The sequence below is a fragment of the Dicentrarchus labrax genome, unplaced genomic scaffold (genome assembly GCF_905237075.1).
Source record: "Dicentrarchus labrax unplaced genomic scaffold, dlabrax2021, whole genome shotgun sequence".
In the NCBI taxonomy this organism is placed as follows: domain Eukaryota; kingdom Metazoa; phylum Chordata; class Actinopteri; family Moronidae; genus Dicentrarchus; species Dicentrarchus labrax.
The window spans coordinates 15549250-15571179 of record NW_026136707.1 but is presented as its reverse complement, the minus strand read 5'-3'; the positions used below and the strand labels follow the sequence as shown (position 1 = coordinate 15571179).

Sequence of the window (21930 nt, the reverse complement as noted above, 5' to 3'; positions counted from 1 at the left end):
TCATGCTCTGTGATTAGTACACAAATCTGACCGTTTTACTCTTAATTTAATAAAACTAAGAAAATATTTTTCCTCATATTGCTTGGGTATGATGTAAACTCATGTCAGTAAAAGTTAGCGCATAAAACACCGTATATATTGTTACCTTTTGCAACTTAATTGCTTTTTGTTTGCTGATAGCCGTAATTGGCAGGGATTATGCTTTTATTCTGAAATACACGCAGCGGAAGTGCCCCGTGTTAGCTGGCGGAACAAAGTTGCGTGATACGCTCAGTGGGAGGAGGTTTGTGTTCAAGTCCGAGAAGGTATTACCGTGAATCCTGTCAACAAACTCACATAGACTGTGATTCATCACGTCTGTTAAATGGACATTTCTTGACAGAAGCCTGTGTAGTTGAAGGAGAGCGGTGAGAATTATTTAGCAGTCGTAAATTACAACTAAAGCGTTGCAAATGTTAACGTTACATGAAGTGGACGTTTTGTTTAGCTAGCAAGGTAACGCAAATAGGCTAACGCCAGCTCCTTGGTTAACGACAGGTCTCTCAAAGGCCCGATGCATAGGTGGCTAACGGTTCTGGCAGTCTTACAGCGCATTGACGTTTTAATAATTGTCAGTGTTTTGCAAAACAGTCAGCCGATTATATTACTGACAGAGCTGCATAGCTAACGTAAGCTAGTTAGCTAATGAACTCGCCTGGTTGATGCTCGTTGACGGGAGCAGACCCTCTGTCTCTGCCACTGAGCACAGTCTGTAGACCAGCTAGGGTTGTATGGCATGCTTATGTTTCTGCTGTTTCTATAAAAACAATGAGTGGATAATTGAAATACCTGCTGACCACCTTGTCCTAACCCTTGCTCTATAAAATGACATTAAAACAGCGTAAAATCACTAAGTGTCCTTCGTGTGTTATCTACGTTGTCTCAATGTTTTCAACTTCTTTCCAGCTTATTCTGGAGAAATACAGAGTAAATGTCAACTGAGCTCTGACCCCTGGAAACTCCAGCCCGACCCGAATTTATGTTTTGTGGTGAGGCCATGACTAGTGTCAACATCACCAGAGACATCCTGCACAGGCAGATCAGAGTGAGTACACAGATGCCAGAGCATCCTAGAAGCTCAGACTATCAGTGAACAAACAATGTGTTTATTATTATATAGAAATTATCTTGGTGGGGCTAACCCACCAACCAAAATGATTGTTTACATTTTTGTAGTTCTTCTTTCTTCTGTACTTAAAAGTCTGATGGGTACTTTGATTCATGTATTCAGGACAAGAGAGCTTCAGGCTTCCAGAGGATCTATCATGTGACTGACCCGTTCATCAAGAGACTTGGACTGGAAGCTGAGCTTCAGGTCAGTGGCATCAAGCATGTGTGTGTGTGTGTGTGTGTATGTAGAATGAAATAGTTATAAGTAGAGAGGGAGACTGATAGAGATTATATTTCTGTGTGATATTGTAACCTATAGTTTGTATTGTCTGTCTCAACAGGGTCATACTGGCTGTGTGAACTGTCTGGAATGGAATGAACGAGGAGAGTAAGTCTTCAAAACCTTAAATTTCACCTTATGTACAATTCAAGGCTCTGGCCTGGCATCACTGGCTGGGTTACATCACTATATTACAGCAATATAACTATGCCAAAACCCTTATGCTGAGGTTCATTATAGACACTATATGTGCAGTGAAAGTCTATTATTGCTGGATTATATGTCCAAATAAATTCAGTATGTTGTTCTACTCATGTTTCAGTTCTGCACTGCTTATTGCCAAAAATGATACAACAGGCTCACCATGTTTCACTAGCCAGTATCGAGATCTGTATGCCTCTTTTAACAGTGAATTATTTGCCACACTGTTGCTGCTCATGGAGGGACTGATTTAAATCACCAAAATAAATGACTTCAATTGACATTCATGATTCAGCTCATTGCAGTTCCTGGTGTATTAGTCCTTATGCCTATAAAGCATTCGATACAATGAGCCTGCTATTGCACATCTTAATATGTTTTACATGATTTTAAATGACCTTAGTAGTAAAAAGCTTAAACAAATGTTGCTTGACTTTCCTGATGATTCCTTTTGTTTTCAGTTTACTGGCCTCGGGCTCAGATGATCAGCATGCCGTGATCTGGGATCCATTCAGACACAAGAAGCTAACAACTATGCACACAGGTCATGCAGCAAATATATTCTCTGTAAAGGTAAGGAGGATTGATTTTAAGATGGCTGTATTGACTGACTGCCAGGAAGGAAATTGGGCTGAAACAATTTACGGTGGCTGCGTTTACATACACACTGATAATGTAGTCGTAATGTGAGTAAGGGGTAGCCCAATCAAACCTAATACTCTGGGTGTGGGAGTGCATTATGCTTTCAGCTGGACCAGCTTAACCATGTAAACGCATGTTTCTAACTTTGATTCACTATTACAATTTGCGATACAAACAGCAATTCGAAAATGTTGCTAAGACATTACTTTGCCTCTCATCACCCTTTTTACTCAATCAATAAATTCTCTCCATGATTCAAGATCACTTCCTGTACATTAGGTGGCACTGTTGGACATTTAATGAGTGGCATGTTGTTTGGTGGAAAACCATCTTTGTACATGTTGGTCTATGTTGAAGCTGTTCAAGGCTTGGTTTTATTGCAGTTTTCTACACAAAAAATAACATAGCAAATAGCATAAGAATCGCATGACTAACACCTTAGTCATGCCTTAATCTGTGGTTACTGGCAATAATAGTATTATTATGTGCTTTAAATAAAAGCCACTGTGAAACATTGTGTCTGTATTTATCAGTTCATTCTGCTATTTTCTGTCTGTCCATACAGTTCCTCCCTCACTCCGGAGACAGAATTTTGTTAACGGGTGCTGCAGACACAAAAGTCCATGTGCATGACCTGACGGTTAAGGAAACCATCCATATGTTTTCTGACCATACCAACCGAGTGAAACGCATCGCCACAGCACCCATGTGGCCCAACACCTTCTGGAGTGCTGCGGAGGACGGCATCATCAGGTTAGAACCCAGGGATCAGAAATGACCTCAATCACCTTGTTTTGTTTAGTTTTTGCTACAGGTAATATGTTCACTTTCTCTCTGTTCACTGCAGACAATATGACTTGAGGGAGAGCAGTAAACGCTCTGAGGTGCTGATTGACCTGACAGAGTTCTGTGGTCAGCTGGTCGAGGCCAAGTGTTTAGCTGTAAACCCACGGGACAACAACTACCTGGCAGTGGGAGCTAATGGGCCTTTTGTTCGCCTTTATGACATCAGGATGATTCACAACTACAGGTGGGTTTTTAAATGTCATTCTGTGGTAATAATTCAACAACCACTCAAATGTGGTACATTCCCAAATTCCAGGTTTCCATAAATACACGTTTCAATGAGGTCATGTGTGTTTCAACCAATTTTTTAATTTTTATTTTTTTAACAATTCCTTACACAGGAAGTCTATGAGTCAGGGCACATCAGCAGCTGTGCACACGTTCTGTGACAGACAGAAGCCCATTCCAGACGGAGCTGGGCAGTATTATGTTGCAGGTGCATATATGGCTGTATTGTCTGGTATCAAATTAATTTAATAGGTACATTTGTATTCTAACTATATAGTAGTGACAAAAGGAGATGTGCAGGTTGCAGGAAGGTGACTGTGAAGGATGTGGTTGAATAACATAACCTTCTGTTTGAATGCTCCAGGGCACCTGCCAGTGAAACTCCCAGACTACAATAACCGCCTGAGGGTCCTGGTGGCCACATATGTCACCTTCAGTCCAGATGGCACTGAGCTACTCGTAAACATGGGTGGGGAACAGGTAATGCTTCGCTGAACGAACAATGAACGGCGAGAGGAATTATTCATTTCTTATTCAGCATTTAAATATTCCCTTTTTTATGTTCTTTTTTAGGTGTATCTGTTTGATTTGACATTTAAACAGAGGCCATACACCTTCTTGCTTCCAAAAAAGTGCCAATCATCAACAGGTAGGTCTGTTCCATCTAAATTAACAAAAGATCTTGAATGGTGCCTCAGAGAGGTAATAAAGTACCGTATCTATAGATGTAGTTTTGGTTTCTGAAACTTTGTTTTTCCAGGAGATGTACAGAACGGAAAGACAACCAATGGCGTCTCCAATGGAATTCACTTGCCAAGCAGCCATATTCGACTGGCCGGAAGCAAGATATGTTCTAGGTAATTGCCTTGTCACTCTGTCAGTGGTTGGATTTTGAGCATGCACACACTTGAGTTCTTCTGCTCTCTTCGTTTTAGTTCTACTGAGCTTCCTCTTCACTTGGAGAAGATAAAGCAACAAGCTAATGATGCATTTGCACGGCAGCAGTGGACGCAGGCCATCCAGCTGTACAGTTTAGGCATTCATCAGGCCAGCTGCAACGCCATGCTGTATGGGAACCGGGCTGCAGCCTACATGAAACGCAAGTGGTATGTATCATTGCATCACTGCAGGGGGACGTCATCATCTACTCCCTGAGGCTATTAAAGCAGTTGTCAAGTATTTGTTTACATATGTGATTGACAGGGATGGAGACCATTACGATGCCCTCAGGGACTGTCTGAAGGCTCTGAATCTAAACCCCAGTCATCTGAAGGCTCATTTCAGGCTGGCACGGTGTCTGTTTGAGCTCAAGTATGTGGCTGAAGCTCTGGAGTGTCTGGATGATTTTAAAGGAAAGTTCCCAGAGCAGGCGCACAGCAGTGCCTGTGATGCCTTGGATAAAGACATCAAGGCTGCTCTCTTCTCCAAGACAGAATCAGGTAGAAAAGAATGAATTGGTACTTTGTTGATTTGTAGTAGCTCTCATTTGTTTGTACACAGTTGGATCATGGAATGAACATGAAAGCCATGCTGCCACTGGATTATTCTGGTTGTTTTTAGGTTTAGAAACTGGTACTGTAAGTAAACAACAGTAGCATATGTGTGTAATCTATGTGTATATATACTGGTTTTGCATGTCAAGAGAACAGTCAATCTTTGTTTATTTGTCAATTATCCGAATTTTTTCCCCTCAAACAGCAGAAGATAAGAAGGCTAACAGCTCCATTCGATTCCACTCATTCAGTCGGAAGGAGTCCATCCCTGAAGACGAGCTGGTGCTGAGAGAGCGCAGCTTCGACTACAAGCACAGATACTGTGGTCACTGCAACACCACCACTGATATCAAAGAGGCCAACTTCTTTGGAAGGTTAGTAGATCTCACGCCCAGTCTCCTGAGGCCTCACTAGAGGGCAGTCATGAGCCTAGTTAATTAGTTTAAGACACAGTACATCTATAGTGGGGAATATGTAGAGCAAAGCAAAGTCGCTTTCATTCATAAATGTAGACTTGTAGGTACTATATCTACAAGGTTTTATGATTTGACAAAAGTAAAACATTTCTTATAAAATAAGACCTTACGTTTGAATACAGGCAAATATTTTATAAAATGTGCATATTGTATACCAATTCAGAAGGGGATCGTTAAAAATATTGTTTGTAGTTTTGATTTGTTGTTCAAACATCAACCTTCTTGTGTAATGTAGGCAATGTTGTATTATGTGTAAAAAAAACAACAACCTTAAGTTACTTAACAAAATATATTTTTTTGTCATATCGATCCCTCTCCTCACCATGATTTCCCATCACCATATATACGGTCATTAAGTCAGAATAACTCGAAGCATTTGAATATAATGCACTACACATAAAGAAGCTCAGTTCGCATTGAACCTTTTATACCTGAGCTACCTCCCACACCAGAAAGCCCTGATTACTAGCCTGTACGGCGAAGTGTTCCGCAAAGAAAGTTCAGTGTAAAACGGTTGCACAACTTTTTGATTCCTAGTAAATCTGACATGTCCCAAGAACATGGCTTGTCAGGCAGGTCTGAACGGTTTCCTTCCCCCCCCGCAGCAAAGGCCAGTACATTGTCAGCGGCTCAGACGATGGCTCCTTCTTTATCTGGGAGAAGGAGACGACTAATCTGGTGAGAATCCTGCAGGGGGACGAGTCCATAGTCAACTGCCTGCAGCCCCACCCCAGCTACTGCTTCCTGGCTACCAGTGGTATTGACCCCGTGGTTCGATTATGGAACCCTAGACCAGAGGTAAACGACTGAAACTTAAGTGTATTTATATATTTCTGAAAAACGTTGGGGCACAGTGCCAATGTTCCAGATCATACTGATTGTGGGAGATAATTGTATTGATTCATCATATGGGAACAGTACAGTATTGCCACTCAAAATGTCTTATCAGTTCATTTAATGTATTTACCTGTGACTGATGACCACCTGATAAATACCTGGTAAACATGAAATGATAATATTTCAGGATTGCACAAATGAATGATGCACATCTTCCACCAATAAACAATCGGACCGGGCATGCTGAGCTCCTCTAAGGCCGTATCTGGTCTTAATGCGGAGGCTACAGTTTAAGAAAACAGTTGCACACAATTCAGTGAAAATGAAAAACATTTAAACATCCTTTACAGCTGATTTAATATCCCTTTCTAACCCATTCTCCTTCCCTGCACTTTCTCATAATACAGACGGAGTGTGAGAACGGGCGAGTGGTGGAGGACATGGACGGTGCTGCTCAGGCGAACCAGCGGCGTATGAACGCTGATCCGCTGGAGGTAATGCTGCTCAACATGGGTTATCGCATCACAGGCCTGCGCGGCGTTGGCCCAGACGGCTCGGATGACGAAGACAGCTCAGAGGGACAAGTGCAGTGTCGGCCGAGCTAAACAAACTGTAGGCCATTCTTTAGAATGGATGTAGGAAGCAAAGCACTCTGCCAGCTCCTGTTTGAATCTTAATTTCCCCCCTCCTATCTGACAGAAACACTGAGTGAATGTCATGTCACATCTCTGCACTATGCATCGCCCTCCCCTGTCCAAAGAGAGGACTGGTGGAGACCACTTTGAGGAGAGGAATTCATGGAGGGTGGAGAAAGACACCCATCTCGCCCCCTTCAAAGCACCAACAACACCTCAACCTCTCCCTCCACCTTGTGGTGGCAGGGGGACACCTTTGAAGAGAGCACCTTCCACGTCACTCCCCAGTTTCTCATGAAGAAGGAGGAGTTCAGCACTTATCCCTCCTCAGGTTTATGTTGGAGAAACACACGTACAAGGAGAATCCTGCGGTCGGGTGACCTATTTTCAGGTCAGCGTGGCGACACAGTTGCAGTGTCCTCCGTGGAGGATCGGATCACAGACCAGAAGACGGTGCTTTGTTGCATCTCCTGTCTGCTCTACAGTTGGAGCTAAGAGTCTTAGTGCCCGCTCATCTCAGAAAGGCTGCACACCCAAGTCATTGATTCTGAGTTAGACTTGATCATATTTTGAGTTTTGGTGACAGGAAGCCTAGAATTAATTGTCACTTGCCAAGTTGTGAAAGTTGCAAGTGTTGCTCCAATGAAATGTATTTATGAGCTTTGTTTAGTTTCTGACTGTCGGAAGTGGTTTCTTCTGCCAAAGGTTGCCATCTATCATTTCAATGGCCAAGGATTAATGTTAGTTTTCTCTGTTTCATTGAAACATAATTATGGCATACTGTGCTCCTTTTAGTTAAGAGGTTTTACTACAATAGTTTGTTGACAAGGTCAACAAGATATCGACAGAACTACAACTTTCTAATACAGATTTTTTTTTTCATTTTAAATCAAGTTCCATTGATTGCAAATGTTGTTTGGCATGAAATGTTAGTGTGAAACTTCTGTTGAGTGTAAGTGGGACACAGATGCTTAATTTATGGTATACGGCAACTGAAGTATTTGGTGGCGATGGGGTTCCTGTCTACTAGCTGTGTGGCTCTAGCACCTGCTGCAATCGGGTGTTCAGTCCTGCTTGCACGAGGCTTCTCTGACCGTAGTTGTGGGCAAACAAGGACAAAGAGCCATCCCGTCTGTTGCTCAGAGAACAGCTCATTGGGCCTTCTTTGCCTCCAAATAGGGTAACTGTTAAGGGATGGATCCTCAACAACATGCAACACTAGGCTTCCATGTGTTTTACTTTGTTCATTAATTTGTGATACTCTGTTTTTCTTTGAAGAATCCTATAATAACCTTTGTTGCAAACAAAGTGAATAATAAAATTATTGAACACGTTCTTGTCTGTATTGCTTTTGTTCTTTAAATGGTACCATTAATGATGAATTGTTTGTACTTTTTAGTGTTACACACTTAAGTTACACAACAGATACAGCATTACTCACAGACTAACTAGGCTGTGAAGACGTGGGCTGTAGGTGAGGCTTCGGTATGAACTCTCTGATATCCTGCCCATTCATCAGTGTCTGCTTTACTCCCTGCTTTTGCTGACTATTAAGCAACAAATATGAGCCCAAGCATGAGTAGTTGGGGGGGAGCGTCTCATGCCCCATATACTGTACAGTAATGAGGTGACCCAGCTTTAGGAGTAGTGCAGGTTACAGTGATAAAGCTCCCGGCTGACGGAGACTGTGAGTTCTGGTGCCAAATAGGGCTGAAACGACACAGAGGCTGCAAGGCTGAAAAAATTATACCAAATTATAATTAAAACACATTAGACATAATAACTTTGTTAAAATAATAATTAATACTGTTGTTTTAGTATAAACATTATTGGGTAGACTCCTACAGTAGGTCTCGAAACACAAATGACCGGTGTTGCGTTCACTGACCGGTGTTGCGTTCACTGACGACGACGCGCTTCCGCTTCCGCGCCGCCGCCTCGCGCTGTCCGTGCGTCACCCTGTCACTCGAGGCAGTGATGGCGGAGGCGGACGAGACCGACGTGATGATGAATTACCACGGTGACTTCTTAAAAGGCGACAGAAAGAACGGCCGCTACCCTTACTGCGTTGTCTGGACGCCTATTCCTATTTTATCGTAAGAAACTAACGAGTTGTTTTCTTGGTCTCGCTGCCAGCGTAGCGCTCAGGCACATTTGTGTTAGCTAGCCGAGTCTCATGCTATGTATTGCCTTTAAATAAATGGCTGCACTAAATGTACTGCATTAAATGTACTGCATTAAATGTACTGCATAGTGTGTGTTCACAGTGAAACGTAAGTTCAATCAATGTATTGTTGTCCTCTGGTGCATCCTGCAGGTGGGTGCTCCCCTTCATTGGTCACATGGGTATATGCACCTCTTCTGGGATCATACGAGATTTTGCAGGCTCATACTTTGTCTCGGTGAGTGTTGCTGTTTTTATTTATTTATCCACGTATTTACCAGCTACAATAGGCGGTTTCACCTCATGTGTAATGGCTCAGAAGAGATAGGAATGAAAAAGTAAACCTTTAATCTGAGATGTCTTACAGGAGGGTAAAGCTGCTGAATTGATGAAGATTTATTGCATCTGCTGTTCTGTCAATAATGTCAACCATGAGTTCACTTGATGCACTAAATGATTTAAAATTTGACTTTTTTTTTTTTATCCAGGAGGACAACATGGGCTTTGGTAGACCAACAAAGTAAGTTTATTGATCAAAACATTGTATGTTATTGAAATGAACATATTGATTGACTGATCACAAATATCCTAGGTATTGGAAGCTTGATGTGGACAAAGTGTGTGGCAGTGGTGCTGCTACATGGGACAAAGCGGTGCACGATGCATCTGAGGAATACAAATGTAGACCGGTAAGACAATATATAGGAGTTTTAATACACATATTTCCACTTCATTATTTAGATAGTAGTCAGAAACTCATTTTCCTGTTTTGTTCAAGCACAATTTGTGCTTAGATAACTGCCATTCCCACGTGGCCATGGCCCTCAACCTAATGCGCTACGACAATAGCACGTCTTGGAACATGGTGAACCTGTGTGGGCTGTCTCTTATTCACGGAAAACATGTGAGGTAAGTGTTTTAGCCTCGTTCTGTCATTAGAGTTACCATAAAGGACAGTTCACATGTAGAACCACATGAACATCTGCTGGGTATATTGTGCAGTAATATTTCAGCACCGTATCGTTTTATCCAAAATAAAATAAAGAATTAGTTCACATTTAACCGATTTAGCTCCTGTGACATAACAATTACATGCCATGTCATTTCGCTGATGTTTTTGGGGTTGAGTGTCTTGGTCAAGCTTGTACATGTGGACAGATGCAGCCTGGGACTGAACCACCAACACTAATGGTTTATCCACTCTTCCATCTGAGTTGCAGCTGTATACATGCTCACTATCAAAACCTCCTGGCAGTGCATCAGCAGAGCATTCAGCACTTTGCTGTTTGTAAACAGCAAACACGTCTATATAAAACTGTCTTTCTGCTTTTTGTCTGTGCTGTTGGGTTTGGTTAGTCAAATCAATTTGATTTTCTTTATATATCCCAAAGTTACAAATCACAAATTTGCCTCAGACTGCTTTACAATCTGTAAAACATAAACCTTCTGCAACAACAGATACCGTCTATTCTTAGACCCCCAATTAGGATCTGGAAAAACAAAAAAAAAACTGTAATAGGAAATGGGGAAAAAAGATAGCAACATCAGGAAGAGCGACACAGTTGGACTTCCTCTTCCAGGACAGACAGACATGCAGTAGCTGTGGTATATGCAGAGAAGACAGAAGACGTAGTAGAGGGGAAATATGGTTGCTAACAATACTGCACCAAACACACCTGAAGCATCTTCATCACAAACGTATGATTCAATTGCTCTGCTGCTGGACGCTTGTGAGCATTAAGAGACATATGGCTCAGAGAACCCCCCTCATTATTCTCCGCTGACCCACATAAAGAGCATTGGCGTCACAGTTTGTGCTGCCTCTGCACATACACTCCCACAGCACAGGAGTCTTTTAAACAGAAGGGGAGTCGTGTAATTCATCACTGACAGCGACGCTCCCCCTCTGTGTCACTACTGAAGGTCACCTCTCCGGTGGGGCTCCCTGGGTGGAAAGGACAGTAGGACGCAGGCTGGGGTGCATTTGTGGAGGGGGGGCTGTGGGCTTCTGGGAGCGAAGAGATTGTACCGTGTGATACTTCGACACACCTCACATGTCCTTGTCTGTCCGAAAATGTACAAGAGAGGGTGTTCTACCCTCTCTGCCACACTCACCATATCCAGGTGTTGTTCTAACATTACCCTCTCTGTATCCTTCAGCTGGGCAGCGTTCCTGAAGACCTGGCTCCCCTTCTTCATGCTCTGCGGAGTCCTCGGCACGTTCATCCTAACATTCAACCTACATTAGTGCAGCGAGCAGTTCAACGGGCTGACTCATAGACTTTGGTTATACTTTGTACATTGTCGTTGGCTGTTGAATGATGTGTTTTGACGGGACATTTGTTTGTACAAGAAAAAATTCCAAATGAAAGACTCCATTGCCTGTTAGTCTCTCTGAAGGTATTTCAAGGCAAAGCCCAGCTGTTTGTGGGCAGCTTTGAAATCAATAATTAATGTTTCAACACATTGGTTTTGTTTATTTTTTTCTCTACTAATTATTTACGATTAAGTGAGGCACATAAGCTACAGTATCTCTCAAAACTGACCAGAACTGTTCTTCACATGGTGGGTCGTTAAGAGCATTATGAAGGAAGATGATCCTTTCCAGATTACACCACAGTAGAGCACTACCGTCGAGTCCAGAGATGCATTGTTCAAGAGTGGCAGTGATGAATGTGTTTCCAGACGGGCTAATGTACATTTCTGTGATGGATCACTACAAAATGGATCGCAAAGTCTTAACCGAGGCGAAAGTATTCATCAATTATTTGTCTAAGAGATATGAGCCCCTACCAAAGATAGAATGATGTAGGACCCACGTGATAAATAGTGGTACTGTGCTGTAAAAAAGCCTTCCTCCTTCCCTACAATCCTCTTTCCTCTGGTGTATAAAGACAAATTACGTGTTTACTTTAACATGAGTGTATTATTTGTTTTTCTCCAGACAGAATTTGAACAATTTCTAACCGCGCATCCTCATGCTGGAATGTCACTATAACTCTGCCGAATGATACACATCTTCAGCAATATTACCTTATATTACATCATGTATCATATATTTTATCTATTTATTTATTTATTTGATGTTTTTGACGCTATGTACCCAAAAGTAAGTATTATTTGTAATTCTGTATCTCCATCAGTGTAATATTTGTGTTTCTGTTATTTATTTTTGGATATGCTGTGTACAGAGCCTTTTTAAGTCTCCCCTGGCAGACTGTGGTGGAGGTCACAGGCTGTGGATGCCCTAATCGTCCTCTGTACCTTTAAGGGAACCACGTACCTTTTTCATCCAGCAGATTCTGCGTGATATGAACTCCCATCAATTTACGGGATTCTTTATTCCCTGAGTGGAGTAGATTCAGAGGGGCTGAAGCTCGAGCGCTCGTTGCTGCCTCTGCAGCATTTGTATTCAGAATTTTGTTTATTAATTCACATGGAATTAAGTTTTTCTCTGCTGTAATTCATACTTGTGTGTTTTTTTTGGTTTTTAATGTTTTTTTTTTAATTGGCTATACTTTAGAAATGTGTGTTTTTGCAGTCAGAGTGTTTTTGGGAATCCTTCTCTGTGCACCATACCAGTGCTTGGAGTGTCCTTTTGGCTGTGAGTGTTTTGCTGTCACTCGCACAGTAAAATGTGTTTCAGAGGATCTGCTCACGGTGCCACAAAGTATTCCAGGATATGCAAGGACTGTCATCATTACAGGGAATAATATACACCAGATTGGACCCGATTCGTTTGCAGAGCTGGAGAATGTCACCAACATCATTTTAAGCAATAATAGGTGAGAGTGTCAGTGTTTGTTTTTGTTGCATTCATTGTTTCAGCATATTAAGCCATATTGGGGTGATGTTTCTTGATGTGTATCTAATAAATACATTTTCTCTGTATGTGGTTTTCATGTGTTTACTTTGATAGTGCAGTGAGATGCATGTAATTGTATCCAAGCATGAAAATAATATTAAAGGTCTAAGAACAGACGTTACAGTGTTAGTCATCTCCACAGGATTACAGAGTTGGCTTCCCACAGCTTTTCTGCTCTCACCAACCTGCGCTTCCTGGACCTCAGTGGGAACCGACTAGCACTCATCCATCCAGAAGCTCTCAGCATACCTGGCGGTCCCCTTCAGGAGCTGAACCTGAGCCGTTCGCTGTACAACTCCTCCGCCCTGACAGACCTCACCACGGCTCTGCGCTGGGGTGGACTCAGAGGTCTGCTCCGTCTCGACCTATCTGGGAACCACCTTGGCTTCCTGCCCCCAGGCATGTTCTCCCACCTTCCCAACCTGCAGCAGCTCTTCCTCATTAACAACTCTCTGGTGGAGGTCTACAGTGGCACTTTCTCTGGCATGAACCACCTGCAGGTGCTGGACCTAACACACAATGCCTTCAGGACATTCAGTGCTGATGCTCTACAAGAGCTAGGGAAGCTTGGGAACATCCGAATCCTTCTCGGTGAAAACCCCTACACCTGCTCCTGTGAGATCCGCAGTTTTGTGGCCTGGCTGAATGGATCAAGAGCTTGGATAGACGTGGACGCTGTAAGGTGTGACTCACCGGGAGGGTTAAGTGACACCCGGCTGCGGGGGCTCGGTGTCCAGGCCATTGGATGTGTTGTTCCAGTCCAAGCAGAGGTGGCTGACCTCACCCTGCAGACATCCTATGTCTTCCTGGGGCTGGTGCTCGGGTTTGTGGGCATGATATTTCTCTTTGTACTCTACCTGAATCGCAACGGAATGAAGAAGTGGATCATTGAAATGAGAGATGCATGTCGGGACGTTCTGGAGGGATATCACTACCGATATGAGATTGACTCAGACCCTCGGCTGGGGCACATCTCAGCAGGTAACCGTGGCAGTAGGGCACAAGGGCATTTAGGATTATCTCTGTCACAGCAGCTGCCAACTGACACCTGTATTATCCAGGTTCCTACTGACACACGGGTCAAACAGGTGACAACCTCTCCACTTTTGAACCTATGATGTTGTAATGAAGCTAGAATAATGTGACAACATATGAAAAGGATGTAGTTGTAAGTAGTTGTAGTTGCTCCCTGTACATACTGCAGTTGTAACTTATCTCACCTTAAAAGTGCCTTTCTGTTTCCGAGGCACTGGAGCATTGTATCTGTAAATGGACCTTAATATTGTGTCTTTATCGTAAAGTTTATTAAAAATGTATAATAGGTAGGCTACACTGAAATCATCCACATCTCGATTTGTGCCATCTGTGGTTTCTTTGCTTTTTGGTATTACTGTCATGACTTTAAATATATTAACATTCTGCAGCAGACTGCCAGGAAGATAAACGACATAGATGGCATGGAAAGTGCTGACCTAACAAACTGTAATCCACAGACACACAGTGAATTTTATAATAGGACTTTATAAGATTATGTATGCTTAACTAAAATGAAAACAATACATTTTAATTAACCGTGTGTCTTTATTGTGCTAGAATTCATAGTGTGATCTACCTGTGCTATTAGAAGGAATAGATATTAAAGCTCCTGTATGATATGAAATGTGTATTTACATTCGTCATAAATAAAATAACATTTTGATGTATTTAATACCCCTGTGCTCATGTTTTATTGTGGCTGCGGTGAAACAAGACACCACACTACACACACTACATAGTTTGACCCTACTATTTCAGTTCTAAGAGTGGGTGATTAAGTGTTTCCACGGAGGGAAAAATAGGGCAGAATGAAAGATATGGTTTGGAAAACACCTGCTGGGTCTGCAGCTGTGCGCCTGTCCGACCCACATTGTACGTGTGTGATTACAGCATGTGTGTGTACATATTTAAAAGTCCACTTGTACGAATGTAAAGTGCAGAATTTCACCATAAGTTATGTTGCATCACCATCACCAAATACCAATGTCAGTCAGGCTATGGAAAAGGTTTCATGTTTCACTTTTAATATCGGCTTTTCTTCCATTTTCTTCTTCTTCTTCTTCTGACCTGTATGTATTCGTTTTTCTTTCCTGGTCCTCTTTTCTTTTCTTTTTTTGGTCTTTTACCCTCTTTCCTTCTCTTCTTGTTTTATATCCGCCTCGCGTGACGTCACGACTCACCTGTGGGTGGGTGTAGGATCTGGGATTAGCAGTAGCCGCAGGTAATAGCCAAACATTGGGAGACTCTCGGCTACACAAGACTGAATTTTACAAAAAAAAGAGAAGACGACACGAATGAGCCTAGTTGTGTTGTTCGGCCGAGACACCGGACCGGACTGGGTTTGCAAAAGTTCTGTTGTTTCGTGGAAGTAAAGTCACCTGGAAATCTGAAATCGAAGTCTTTCTCTCTGTCTGAAGCGCTAGCTGAAGTTTTCCTCCCAGACTTCCGCGGTTCGCTCGCTGAACAAGTTATCTGGGATAAAAGACAACCACAAGTGTTTCCTCATATGCGGTAAGTGAACGTTTTGTGAGTCAAATTAAAAACGTTAAAATGTTGAATAGGGTTTTGGTCTCAACTGTTTTGCTGCCCATTTACTGAATGCCAAACAAGCTTTAAGGGCGCGACGAAATGGGCCAAATTATTATCAGGCCAGCAATCAATGCACTCAGTGTTATTTACATTCTCAGAGTTTAAGGAGAGGTTTCTCAACTGGAAGCTAAGTGCTTACTATACTGAGTCTTAAATGTTATTTGAATGTGTCATGATGCGTTTAATGCTAGCAAGCCCGTGTGACAACAGAAGGGGAGGTTTTACACCTGGTTATTATGTCTAAACATGCCTCTCCCACACCAGGTCCCAGGCATTTTGAGCCATGCCTGGCCACAGCACAGGGGCTCCCCAGGTGTCCCGCCACCAAAAACACTCCAGCTCCAGAGCAGATAAGTACCGACAGACTCGGACTATATCCAAGGAGAGCACGGCCAGCCAGGACTCCTACAAGGATCCCCACGGGGAGCATCACACTGACCACTCCCGGTATCCGGAGAACAAGTATGGTCGCAGCAGAGGCCATCCAAGAAATGGCACGGCACGAGGCTCAGAGACTATAGGATTTATTCCTGGGTCAGCAGACAGCACGCCCGCCAGCAGACATGCCTGTGGCTCCTGTGCGTCCATGGGCTGGAGTGGCTGCAAGGCTCTTATCTGCTGTGTACTGACCTGTGGATTTTATGGCAGCAGAGAGCCCTGCCTGCCTGTCAATGAGAGCTCGACAGACCATCCCCCTAAAGCGAGTAACGAGCCTCACCCTGCTATTGGCCTGGCGCTGAACAACCCCACTTGTGGCATCCCTTTGGAGTCTAGCAAGTCTACCAGACCCTCTAAGCTGCCCACGAGTGACAGCTTCCGCTACCAGGATGTGCGCATCGCAGGTCAGACAGTAAGGTATCCAGTCGCTGCCCCCAAACGGACCCGTACGCCTGGCAAGGGGGAGAGCCAGCGGCCTGTCAGCAACACAAGCCTGTTATCCCGTGAGGACTATGACTTGGATGACCTGAGCGACACAGGCACAGACATTGACTCGCTCATCACCAAGAAGCTGCTGGAGCTTTACGCCCTGCACCAGATCGACCAGCTGGCCAAGTGCACCTCCGACTCCTCGTTCTCCCGCAAGACCAATGAGATCAGCGAGCTCATCTACAGCATCGCTCAGGACTACAACCTGGAGGAGCAGGAGGCCGAGTGTAAGCTGGTGCACGGGGTCATCCGCATCAGCACCAGGAAGGGCAAGAGGAACAAGAGCCATCCATCGACAGGACAGCAGCGTCCGAACGGGAGGAGTGACGGGACTCTTCCTGACAGCGGCAACGAGACCATGACCAACACTTTCATGAGCAGTGACTGTAAGAATACCATGCAACATTCTTTTAGAGCAGTTATCATTAATATAATCAGTTATCATTGTATAAATATTTATATGATACCACTTTTTTTTTAATCACCTGGCTGCAGCATGCCAAATAGCCTATAGCCCTACCAATAATCCCATAATGACTCATAGTCTATATTGTTTGGCACATAGTTTGAAGCCCTAATACAACAGGCATTTTTCAGGCCTAATAATAATTGGTTAACCTGGGGCAAGTTGATACAGGCGCGCATTGTCTCCTAAAACACATTTCACAATAGCAGAAATTGCTTGCGCTCATTCTGACTTTTTTTGTCCCCCTGCCACAGTTCCAGAGGTCAAAGTGTCAGAGCAGACGCCATCCGACGAGCTGGCGAGGAAAATGAGACATTACAGCGGGAGAAGTGAGTACATGTTGGAGAATTTTTCCATAACGGGGCGCAGAGGCACGTTCAAGTAGGCTATGTCTTCCTTTGGGTCAGTGTAAATGCATGCGGGAGGGCAATTACAACCAGACTCAGTCATCATCATCATCATAATGATTGAGCTACAGTCTTTTATTCATTGAGGTATAATTACTACATCAGTGTGTGAGGCTCAGTCTCTGCTATCCATTGTACCTGCTGCAGCTGCAGGCCTTTTCTCACCTCCTCTCTACTTCCCGGTAACTTACCACTCTTTAAACGGTGAAAGCCCCGCATTCCTGTCCCTTTTCTCTGCATACTGCAATCCCTCGCTCATTAGCTGCCTCCTCCCCTCATCTGCCACCTTACACCCACCTATCAATCTGCCTCATCCCCCCCCTCCAGCTCAGCGGTCACGCTACAGCACCTGCAAGAGCTGCAGATCAAGTCACATTAAATATATGCCACATAGGCCTAATGTCAGGTGTTTTGTTATGTCATTTTGGCGAACAACTTGGGTTACAAATGGATTACCGCGCAGCAGTCCCTCTCTTTTTGTTGTTGTTGTTGTTCTGAGAAGAGGATGTTAGAAGGACGGGGTGTCCTGTTACATGTCTTTTGAATGAGGGTTCACCACATTGTGTTTCCACAACTTTCACACAGCGGCCTGGGAATGTGTCGGCGTCCCGGGGTTAAACTCAACTGTTCATGTCTCAAGTGCATGAAATATAACATCTGTGTTGTTATTACACTGTATTAGCTTTTTTCCCCCCCCATTGCATTAAAGAAAGCTCTTTCTCCCTCAGCGTACTCCTCCAGCACCGCCACAGCTTACTCGGCCTATCATCATGACACCGAAACAAACTCTTCAGGCGCTCCCCTGCTTCTCTGAAGGGCAACGCAGAAGCAAAAGTATCTATACTGACAAAGTAATGTAGTCAACTAGATGGACCGTGTTATCCTTCTGCTATCAGTTTTTTGTTTTTTGTTTTTTGCTGTTACTGACTGGAGCACCTTTTACCCTGGGCGGTTGTAATTCTCTTTTTTTTTTAGTGGTCCAGCTAATGTTTGCTATTAGAGTGTCATGTAAATGTATGGACCTTTATCTTTCCAGCAAATGACCCACTGAGGAAACTTTTTTTTCTTCCACAAGGAAAGATTTTAATGTATTTTGTACGCAGTGTTTAAAGTTGTTTTCAGAAAAAGCAACATGACTACACTCCTTGCAATCTTAGCAGTTGGGCCAGAGGATAGAGACTGATGGTAGAACAAAACCGTCCTCATTCTTGTCTGTGTGGTTGTTTATGCAAGCCATTGTGCATGCACTGTGTGGGTTTATTGACTCCTGCCATTTAGATTCTTTAAAAGCATGTTTTGTCCTGAAAGCTGCATTGTTAAGCCATATTTTGATGTGTATATATTTTTAAGTTGATGTTACTTACTGGGTTGTTAAACCATTTGTGGTCACAGTTTTTTATTCACAGATAAGTCCTGTTTTTAACAAAAATAAAAATCTCCATGCTTGTTTATGCTTTTTCATGTGTTTTTAATGAGGAAATTATCCATATATGTATTTTCTCATTTCAGCTTGCAGGATATTTGACATACAGCTCCATGCTTGCAGAACTTAGTGTCACGCAAACATAATATATTTAAGTAGTTTGAATATAAGCAGCTCTGTATGCTTTGCAACAAATTATTTGCTCTCATATGTCAACAAGTCTTTCCTTTGCATGGTTTTCTGTCTCTATAACCTACTTTTCCTCTCTACCGCTTGGATTATTGTTGTTAGGCTCATCTCCCCGAGGTCACTCTGTTGTACCAGGTAGGCTTTTTCCGCCCTCAGCAAAAGAAGGAACTTGTTTGGCTGGTTCTGACAAAAAGGAAATAAAATCCTGGGGTTTGTCTTTGTCATTTATTGCAAAGGGAAGAAGCAGTGCAGAAAATCAGCCTGATTTCAGGAACTCATCCTGAAGTTCTGCTTTGGGTCTTGGGATTTTGAAGTAGTCTACCTTTTTTTTTTTTTTTTTTTTTGTCAGTTCTGTTGTTGCAGCTAAAAATATGTGATAACACGCATTCAATGAGCACCAAAGACAAATAAGTGTGTTTAGGTGTTTTATTAGCAGTTGGTCTACTGACATATTTTCAGCTGTAGTCATATTTAAGGTACTATTTTGTATTAAGGGGATATGTGTGTTTTGTTCAGTAATAAGTCTCATTTTAAGTCTTGAGGACTCCAGAAATGTATTGTCAACACCTTGAAACAACCCAGAATAAGGCAGGTAGCAGGAGCTTTTAGACCTGCTTTCTGGTTTATGGCGTGTTGCAGTTGCCATGTGTAACCCCGTTTCATCCGGCTCTCTACCCCCACCAGCACATTCCTGTTTTACCTGTATGAGGTGTCATGCAAAGGCTCACTGTTTCACAACTAACATACCACAGGCTAGGATAAATCAAAAGGGCTTGTTCTATATGAAATATAGCCAGGGTTTTTAATAGCAAGATTACTTTTCCATCCAGATACTTCTTCCGCTCACTTGTGTGCATATAAAATGTCGTGATTGGTTTATAACGTGCTTTTATTTTGTTAAATGTTTGTGTAGCAAAAGTGGCAGGACTCAGTTTAAGGACTCTATCAACTTTGTCTGACTTAAGTTCCTCAGCTAAAACATGTCATTTCCACTATTTTCCATGAGAGGGAGACAAAGTACCACTAGGAAAAAAGACTACAAACTTTAATGGTTCAACATTTGTGGTCATAATATAGACATGAAATGAAACTGAACTTTCCTCATCACATTAGTGTCTCTGCCTTGGTGTGAAGTGGTATAATCACATGATTATGAAATCTACAGTCCGAGAAATACTTAACAACACAGTCTGGTAAAACAAGAAGTAGTACTTAATATGTCAGACTGGTTGCTTAATGGGTTGGATTCCAGTATTTGTCTTGAACGTTGAAGTTACCTCAAAGTTAGAGGTTAGAGAAAAACATCTGTCATGGTATTACGACTTTTAAACTAAACCCATAATCTCCATATTTTAGGGGTTTTAGGGATGTGCCTCTTGCATCATTTCGTACAGATTTTCTGGGAATTCACCCTGACACATTTAGAAACTGGCTTCTTGACAAGACTTTAAAATAATTGGGGCTTGAGCAATACTTGCCTGCAAAACCTGTAGTAAGGATGGACCTGCCAAAATAAAGTGCAGGGATGAAGATGTTCAGAACAGAGTGTCATTACCAGGTGCAATGCCTGGCACATAAAACAAACATTACGTCAGATTCGGCATGTTGTGATCTTTTAAAAAAAAAAGTGAGACTTTACTGTTACGTTCATGTACAAAAATATATTTATTTGAAATGTTTTGTCGATGCAGACAACACTTACAACATTTAAAGATCTTACATACGATACAGTATATTAACAGTGGGCACAGTCTGGAAAGTCAAATCTTTTCACTTCAGCGGATAAAATCTTTTCAGACTGGGCTAAAGTGACCTAAGCTTCAATGTAAATATAAGAAATGTATAGCCTCATGTTCACCAATCTTCTGTTTCTGTTGGCTAGCACTTTGTTTGAGCAGTCCACTGTCAGCCAGTCCTTCATTTCATGAGGAAACATTGTTTCGGGTTGGTCAGCAAAAAGTTGGATTCAACGTTCTCCAGGACAGTTACGTCCAAGTCCACTTGTCCTTTTCTACCTGCAGAAGAGCATATCAACCAACAGCTCCAGCAGATCAGCCTGGCCTATCACGGGCCGGAAGAAGAGTTCAGAGATGAGGCTGGGTGTGATGCTCTGCAGCATGGAGGCTGTGAGGAGGACTCGAGCAAAGCGCTCCTGGTCCCCTGGGTGAAGGAGCTGTACGACCTCCCTGAGTGCGTGCTGAGCTTCCTGTTGCAAGCCTTCAACAAACAGAGCTGCCTTTAAATCAGGGACATCTGTTGAATGTAAAGACAAGACATTAGGGGTCACATACATGTATTAGGCATTTTTTTGTTATTCTTTCGGCAGTGATTGAAAATTTAGTCCTGAGAACCAAGAAATCAGAACATCATGGATACATACCTGGGTTAAATATCGTAGTCCCTTTGAGGTATGCATACTCCTTTGGACTCAAATCCAAACTCCAAAACTTTTTAAGGCAAGACTTGAGTTTGCTGACACCGGCCATGGTGGGCTGATCCCTCTCCATGTCGGAGCTCTCCTGGCGGTTCAGGAGAATCTTTTTCAGCATGCTGTCGGCAGGGGTGTCCATCACCTCAAAGTCCACATGCTCCTGGGCCAGGCCCAAAATGAAGAGCGGTGCCCAGCAACTTTTGAGAAGTGAGAACTGGTCGTTTGGTGGCATCTGGTTAAAAGCAGGTAAGTTCTTCATGAACTGGATGGTTTTAACCAGAACTGCTGAAGCTTCTTTACAAATCTCAGACGGCCTTTTCAAGCACACCGTCCGTCGCAGCTCACAGTTGCATCTATGAGGTACTGAATTGTAGTTGAAGCCGTTTTGGGTTGGTTTGCTGTTATCCATTTGGCTCAGGATTTTGAAGAGGATAGGATTAGAGAGACTTTCGGCTGAACAATGACACCCGTTATCCATTTTATAGGTTGTAGAGATCTACGTAGTTAAATGTTAGTGACCTCCCACAGGATGGGCTCTTCATGAGGTTGTGAGTACTACTGCTGCTTCCTCCAGTGCCCCTGTATTTATAAGGCCAACCCACCCTGCTAAGTGGACCTTGACTTGTCAATACACTCTGTGAAAAAC

At 42.9% G+C, this 21930-nt stretch overlaps 5 protein-coding genes across 6 annotated transcripts; 4 read left to right on the top strand and 1 right to left on the bottom strand.

The window, feature by feature from the left end:
• The first annotated feature begins 211 nt into the window (after positions 1-211).
• Positions 212-8121, top strand: wdtc1 (WD and tetratricopeptide repeats 1). Of its 2 annotated transcripts, none has more exons than XM_051406933.1 (16): positions 212-305; positions 946-1084; positions 1271-1354; positions 1491-1537; positions 2092-2203; positions 2838-3025; positions 3120-3302; positions 3460-3554; positions 3711-3826; positions 3920-3995; positions 4107-4203; positions 4282-4452; positions 4550-4785; positions 5045-5213; positions 5921-6113; positions 6560-8121. In XM_051406933.1, exons 2-16 carry the CDS (start codon positions 1019-1021, stop codon positions 6755-6757), a joined length of 2031 nt encoding a protein of 676 aa, XP_051262893.1. In that variant the 5' UTR covers positions 212-305; positions 946-1018; the 3' UTR covers positions 6758-8121. The 2 variants fall into 2 exon arrangements, with proteins under 2 accessions (XP_051262893.1, XP_051262892.1); XM_051406932.1 differs by having other exon boundaries at positions 246-407.
• A 540-nt stretch (positions 8122-8661) lies between these two features.
• LOC127367389 (transmembrane protein 222) lies at positions 8662-11867 on the top strand. Its single transcript, XM_051407166.1, has 6 exons — positions 8662-8883; positions 9105-9189; positions 9440-9471; positions 9544-9640; positions 9730-9860; positions 11112-11867. The coding sequence occupies exons 1-6, from the start codon at positions 8765-8767 to the stop codon at positions 11197-11199; spliced, it is 552 nt and encodes a 183-aa protein (XP_051263126.1). The 5' UTR covers positions 8662-8764; the 3' UTR covers positions 11200-11867.
• A 134-nt stretch (positions 11868-12001) lies between these two features.
• On the top strand, positions 12002-14526 carry LOC127367388 (trophoblast glycoprotein-like). Its single transcript, XM_051407165.1, has 2 exons — positions 12002-12736; positions 12959-14526. The coding sequence occupies exons 1-2, from the start codon at positions 12477-12479 to the stop codon at positions 13932-13934; spliced, it is 1236 nt and encodes a 411-aa protein (XP_051263125.1). The 5' UTR covers positions 12002-12476; the 3' UTR covers positions 13935-14526.
• Positions 14527-15020: 494 nt separating this feature from the next.
• Positions 15021-18690, top strand: kdf1a (keratinocyte differentiation factor 1a). Its single transcript, XM_051407180.1, has 4 exons — positions 15021-15363; positions 15706-16754; positions 17089-17163; positions 17970-18690. The coding sequence occupies exons 2-4, from the start codon at positions 15725-15727 to the stop codon at positions 18053-18055; spliced, it is 1191 nt and encodes a 396-aa protein (XP_051263140.1). The 5' UTR covers positions 15021-15363; positions 15706-15724; the 3' UTR covers positions 18056-18690.
• Positions 18691-20494: 1804 nt separating this feature from the next.
• Positions 20495-21857, bottom strand: nr0b2a (nuclear receptor subfamily 0, group B, member 2a). Its single transcript, XM_051407164.1, has 2 exons — positions 21234-21857; positions 20495-21106 (listed from the first exon to the last, which is right to left on the bottom strand). The coding sequence occupies exons 1-2, from the start codon at positions 21760-21762 to the stop codon at positions 20865-20867; spliced, it is 771 nt and encodes a 256-aa protein (XP_051263124.1). The 5' UTR covers positions 21763-21857; the 3' UTR covers positions 20495-20864.
• Positions 21858-21930: the final 73 nt, after the last annotated feature.

Coding starts and splice junctions, on each gene's coding strand:
- wdtc1 (XM_051406933.1), top strand. CDS start 1,019: ATGTTTTGTGGTGAGGCCATGACTAGTGTCAACATCACCAGAGACATC. Junction 1,355..1,490: donor GACTGGAAGCTGAGCTTCAG/GTCAGTGGCATC, acceptor CTGTCTCAACAG/GGTCATACTGGCTGTGTGAA. Junction 6,114..6,559: donor TATGGAACCCTAGACCAGAG/GTAAACGACTGA, acceptor CTCATAATACAG/ACGGAGTGTGAGAACGGGCG.
- LOC127367389 (XM_051407166.1), top strand. CDS start 8,765: ATGGCGGAGGCGGACGAGACCGACGTGATGATGAATTACCACGGTGAC. Junction 9,190..9,439: donor CAGGCTCATACTTTGTCTCG/GTGAGTGTTGCT, acceptor TTTTTTATCCAG/GAGGACAACATGGGCTTTGG. Junction 9,472..9,543: donor GGCTTTGGTAGACCAACAAA/GTAAGTTTATTG, acceptor CAAATATCCTAG/GTATTGGAAGCTTGATGTGG.
- LOC127367388 (XM_051407165.1), top strand. CDS start 12,477: ATGTGTGTTTTTGCAGTCAGAGTGTTTTTGGGAATCCTTCTCTGTGCA. Junction 12,737..12,958: donor ATCATTTTAAGCAATAATAG/GTGAGAGTGTCA, acceptor TCATCTCCACAG/GATTACAGAGTTGGCTTCCC.
- kdf1a (XM_051407180.1), top strand. CDS start 15,725: ATGCCTGGCCACAGCACAGGGGCTCCCCAGGTGTCCCGCCACCAAAAA. Junction 16,755..17,088: donor CACTTTCATGAGCAGTGACT/GTAAGAATACCA, acceptor CCCCTGCCACAG/TTCCAGAGGTCAAAGTGTCA. Junction 17,164..17,969: donor GAGACATTACAGCGGGAGAA/GTGAGTACATGT, acceptor TTTCTCCCTCAG/CGTACTCCTCCAGCACCGCC.
- nr0b2a (XM_051407164.1), bottom strand. CDS start 21,762: ATGGATAACGGGTGTCATTGTTCAGCCGAAAGTCTCTCTAATCCTATC. Junction 21,107..21,233: donor GACTACGATATTTAACCCAG/GTATGTATCCAT, acceptor TACATTCAACAG/ATGTCCCTGATTTAAAGGCA.